The sequence below is a fragment of the Urocampus carinirostris genome, chromosome 2 (genome assembly GCF_059441175.1).
Source record: "Urocampus carinirostris isolate Australia breed hairy pipefish chromosome 2, RoL_Ucar_1.0, whole genome shotgun sequence".
In the NCBI taxonomy this organism is placed as follows: domain Eukaryota; kingdom Metazoa; phylum Chordata; class Actinopteri; order Syngnathiformes; family Syngnathidae; genus Urocampus; species Urocampus carinirostris.
In genome coordinates this window covers 70,526,878-70,531,941 of record NC_142350.1, presented here as the reverse complement: position 1 = coordinate 70,531,941, position 5,064 = coordinate 70,526,878, and the positions used below count along the sequence as shown (strand labels likewise).

The 5,064-nt window shown below is 42.8% G+C and overlaps 1 protein-coding gene across 1 annotated transcript; it reads left to right on the top strand.

Moving 5' to 3' along the window:
• Positions 1–329: 329 nt before the first annotated feature.
• Positions 330–4,735, top strand: mcl1b (MCL1 apoptosis regulator, BCL2 family member b). The gene is made up of 3 exons (XM_088327692.1): positions 330–925; positions 3,000–3,250; positions 4,015–4,735. Exons 1-3 carry the CDS (start codon positions 472–474, stop codon positions 4,129–4,131), a joined length of 822 nt encoding a protein of 273 aa, XP_088183818.1. The 5' UTR covers positions 330–471; the 3' UTR covers positions 4,132–4,735.
• The last annotated feature ends 329 nt before the right edge of the window (positions 4,736–5,064 follow it).

Sequence of the window (5,064 nt, the reverse complement as noted above, 5' to 3'; positions counted from 1 at the left end):
AAGTAAAACTGTTACCAAATAACACAAATATTTCTAACATGAATCTAATCTGAGTTTTATTTTGACATTTCCTGTCATTCAAAAATGACAATAATTCCATTGTCTGGTACTCAAGCAAGCTATCGCATCTTTTGGGGTAATTTATTGACTCTATAGGCCTTTACTCGTCACATATTTTATTTGATAATGTTTTAATTGTGATTGTTAATTTTAAAAGTAACTAGAAAGTAGGTAGATTATTTACTGTTTAACCAAATAGTTCTAGAAAGAACTAGTCACCGTGACGTCACAATGACGGAGTTCCGTTCTTTATATAAAGGGCACGTTCTCCTTCGTTCTCAGTCTTCCGCCTTACAACATCAAGGCAGTAATGGCGAATTGAATCCAGACTCACATTTTTGTTCTAAATTTTTTTTTTCTTTCAAACTCGACAAACAGAAACAAAAAAGAAGGCTTAACTTCAACATTAATATGATGCAAACTACGAGACGAGTCATGAGCTGCTTCATATTCCCACAAAATGGAGTCGCGGACGGTTCGGTGCACTGCGTGTCGCCTTCCGCCGCCGCCGCCGTCGCCCCCGCAGCGACCTTGGATGCCGGCAACGGCGTAGCCCCCAAGCAGCGACCCGCCGACCTGGAAATCATCCCCAAAAGCGGCCTGGCCAACATGCACCACCGCAACATCAGCGACGACGACGTGGAGGCGAGCGACGGTTCACCGCCGGATACGCCCGACTCCCAGGAGCCCCACGTCGGCGACGGTCGTTACCAGGCCGTGGAAGCCGAGACGCGGAGCCTTATCGGCCGCTTTCTCACAGACTTTACCGGCCTGTCGACTGCTAGCTGGAACGAAAGCAAAGCCCATTCGACGATGAAAAGAGTCGTTGCCAGCTTGCTGGAAAAGCATAAATATAAATACAATGGTAGGTAGTCCTCCATTTTTTTCTTATTTTACGACGTTATTTCGTCACAGGAGTACGTGACTGGAGCCGTTAGCTAGGCCGCCATTTTCCTCCTAACCGAGACATTTTTACGTGCCAAAATTCCCCAAAAATGAAGTCATATTCTTTACCTATATCCTAAATATTCACAAACTATATAATGTCACTCGAATGAGGTTGCTATTGTTAATAGTTAGTGACCCAATTCAAAAATTAACGATCAATTTAGCAAAGAAAGGACGATAATTGACAACCAAGACATTTTTACATGCTAAAATTCACCAAAAATGAAGTCATATTCTTTACTTATATCGTAAATCTTTATACACTTTATAATATAACTCGAATGGTGTTGCTATTGTCAATAGTTAGTGACCCAATTCAAAAGTTAACGATCAATTTATCAAAGAAAGGACGATAATTAACGTGTTTTCTGAACCCAATGTAATATCACTCATTTTCTTAAACTAAGATCCCTGCAAGGCAATTTTGGGTGTGACATTTCCACAAGGGAGCAGCTTTCATTTGAATTGCAAAAAGTACTTCTACTTTTTGTTGGTGTTAAAAATGAGGCCGTTTGTGGACTCCCAACTGCAAATCTGGAAGGCAGAAACGTTAAAAGTGAAACAGAGAACATGCACCCACGCCATTGCATTGCCAAGAAGGGTTAGTTAAACTGAAACTAAATGGTGTAATGCCATGTTTAAACGAGGCGTTTTGTTTACTCTGAACTGCAGAACTGGACGACAGGAACTTAGTGTGCAGACACAAGAACAAAACATTGTTTTGTGTAACAGTTTGTTAAACGAGAACATACCATATTTTAATTACTTAAACTGCTAATCTGAGGACAGAAACGTAAAGTGAGCAGAAATTTGCCCACCCTTCCCATTTCCTTGCAAAGAACAGCTTGTTGAACCTGAAATGGGAAGTATTATTTACGCAGATAAACTGGAAACTGGAAGTCAGAAATGTTAAAAAAAAAAGCGGGCAGAAACTAGGAACAAAGATTTTTTTTCTTGCAAGTGTTTGGAAAACCTGAACTTTAGGTATCTCCCTCCTCTGAAACAGGGTCTTTTTATTTACTAAGACTGCAAATCTGGAAGACAAAAACATAAGTGAGTTGAAACCTGAAAAATATGTTCTTGCAGAGAAGTTTGTTGAACCAGAGCTTACTTTCGTTGAAACAGGGTTTTGTATTTTATAGAGTGCAAATCTGAAAGACGGAGACCTAACAACTGAGCAGGACAACAAAAACTAACACTTGATGGGTTTGGCCTCTAAAAAATAATTAGCTCCTACATACTTCAACGATAATGGATATTCATACTTGTGCAGGTGTAGGCGTCGACCTTTCAAGTACAAAGGAGACGATCCTACGCAAACGAAGTAACCGTTTGTGCTGCAGTTCCCTTCCGGATCCTGTGGCTACAGTTGGCAATGAACAGAACAATCCAATCAAAAAAGTATGAATATTTGTGGATCCACGTCTATCTAGGTGGCCAGATTACGGTGCGTATTCTATTGCGAAACATGGAAAGGGCTGGAGTAAAGTCCTGTTTATTTGTTTGGCGAACTCTCCATATTACCTAAATCGGTGTTCTTTTTAACCCTTTTGAAAAAAAGGCACACTTTTTTTTCCTTAAGGTACATTTTGCTTCAAAACTGTTTAAAATCATATCCCCGTCACGATTTTCTAACTTTTGTTTTTGGCTGAAATTCTCATACTGTCAAAATTGACAGTATGGTATAAGGACTACCTCATTAGCATATACAAAATAGCAATATGCTGACACATGTTGATATGCATGAATCTTACTAACCATGGAATGATCTTTTGCAAAGATAAAATTAGACACATTAGTTTTTCCCAGCACGCAGGTCGAAAAACACAGACCTAAACGTTATCCCGTGGTTCATAAACTGAGCAATGACTAGCGTGCATCCAACCAATTCTATCGTGAGGGGAAACGTCGGCAAAATCCTCCATCACTCGAGGCAACACGGGGCCTTACAAAAAGCTCCATTAACGCTATCGTTTCATTATCAATCGCAGGTATCATCAACAAATTGTCCCTGGACGACCGAGGGGAAGACGTGAGCTTCGTCAGCGAAGTAGCAAAGAGCCTGTTCTCGGACGGCACCACCAACTGGGGCCGCGTGGCCAGCCTGGTGGCCTTCGGCGCCGTCGTTTCGCAGTATCTCAAGGAAAAGGGCCGAGCGCACTGCGTGGAGCCGGTGGCCCGAGAGATCTCCTCCTATTTGCTGTCGTATCAGCGCAACTGGCTGCTGAAAAACAACTCTTGGGTAAGTCGGTGATTCATGGCCGGCCGCTAAGAGATTGTGAAACGCTGCAAATTCTACGTGTGGCCGCCGCCGCGCCCTGTAATGAATCGGACTATTGCTATTGGGAACGACCCATATTGGTTTTTAAGGACCGATAACTAGTATTCAGGGAAAGCTGATATTTGGAGGTGATTTACTGTAAAGGCTTAAAATGGGCGCATAAAGAAAATGTGTGTTCAAATAAAACCAGTAGCTCTCTTTTTACAATGATTTCGACTTTCAATGCAACTTGGCTCGATTAAAATAACTGTGCAGGAAATCAAATCAGGCTTAGCAGCAATTTGTACAAAAGTGCACTCGGACTTCAATCGATCCTCGATGTGTTTCTACAATAAATGAGTACAAATGTCAACACAACCAACATGACTTAAAGCAAAAAGTATTCAAATTTCAACGGAGTTGGCGAATTGAAAAGTACGGCCAGGCCTGTTTTTGAGCCAGATTGACTAATGTTATGATACCAGCTAATCACTTGGCCTTCCACTTGTGTGTGCTTTTTATTCTCTATTCAAACACACATGCTTGATTGGCCAATCAATGTTAGGATATGAGCTTATCTATCAGTCTTCACCCGAATTTGCTTACCTAAAACAAGTTAACTACTCCTTATGCAATATCTTAATCACACAAGCTTTGTGACAAGCGTCAATTTCCAAATATGTGCGCCGACGCTAGGGGCCTCCCGATAATCGGTCTAAGCTTCTTTTCTCCCCTCCGTCTTCCAGGATGGCTTTGTGGAATTCTTTCGGGAAGCGGATCCCGAGTCTACAGTGAGGAATACCTTGATGGCCTTTGCCGGGGTGGCCGGCATCGGCGCCACCTTGGCCCTTTTGATCAGGTGAATTTGTCGGACTCTCGAGAGACAATTTTTGAGGAGCGCTTCCGACGTCCACGTCACCTTTTGGACTAAAAAACGGAAACGTGAGCAAAGTCGTCGCCGGTGACGGCAGTCGGGCGTTCCCGCCCACCAGTCGGCGTCTCGGCACGGCATCTCCACCTCGTACGGCGTCGAGTTTATATTTAATTTACAAAGAAATTTATTTTTTCAGATAAATGTCAAATCTATTTCTATGCAAATTTGTAAAAGTTTCCGCTTGCTTTTTTTTTTCCCCCCTATCGCTCGATTGAGTTCAGTTTACGAGTCGAGGACGTGAGTCGAGGACGCGTTCCCGGCGTATCGGTAATGAAACGTAGCCGGAAGCGCGGCAAAAAGCGCCCCCCCCCTTGGGCTCATTTCCATAAACGTCATTCCGGAAAGATCCACTTCACGCGAGCCGAGCGCGGGGCGTTTGCATCGGTGTCGCACCCCGGAGGTCGTCCGAGATGCTCTTGAGGACGGAAGTGTCTTCAAGAAGGCCGCTAGCCTAAGCAAGTCCAGCTGTAAGCTATCCGAAGAATGTGTAGATGATTTGTTCATTAGTAAATAAACAAAAAAGTGACTTGAAATGTTTTGGTTCACATTCTTTCTGTCGAAGAACTTTCTGTTTACGAATGCAGAAGTTTTTTTTTTTTTGGTTCCGCTTCATTTCCTTTTTATCGCGCGACAGCAGTTTCTTAGAAATGACGCCCCTTCCTGGCCTCTGTTCCACATCCGCTAAAGTGATATCATGTTCTTATTAAGGGCCGATATGGGGTTTTCAGGGAATGTTCGAACTGTTAGCATATTTATTTGCTGTAAAAGCTCAAAATTAGGCGTGAGGACTTTTTCTTGTAAGGAAAAAGACTAAGAAGGGTTGGTTGGATCCTGATGGGTCGTAAGGGCACCGTGTCCTGTG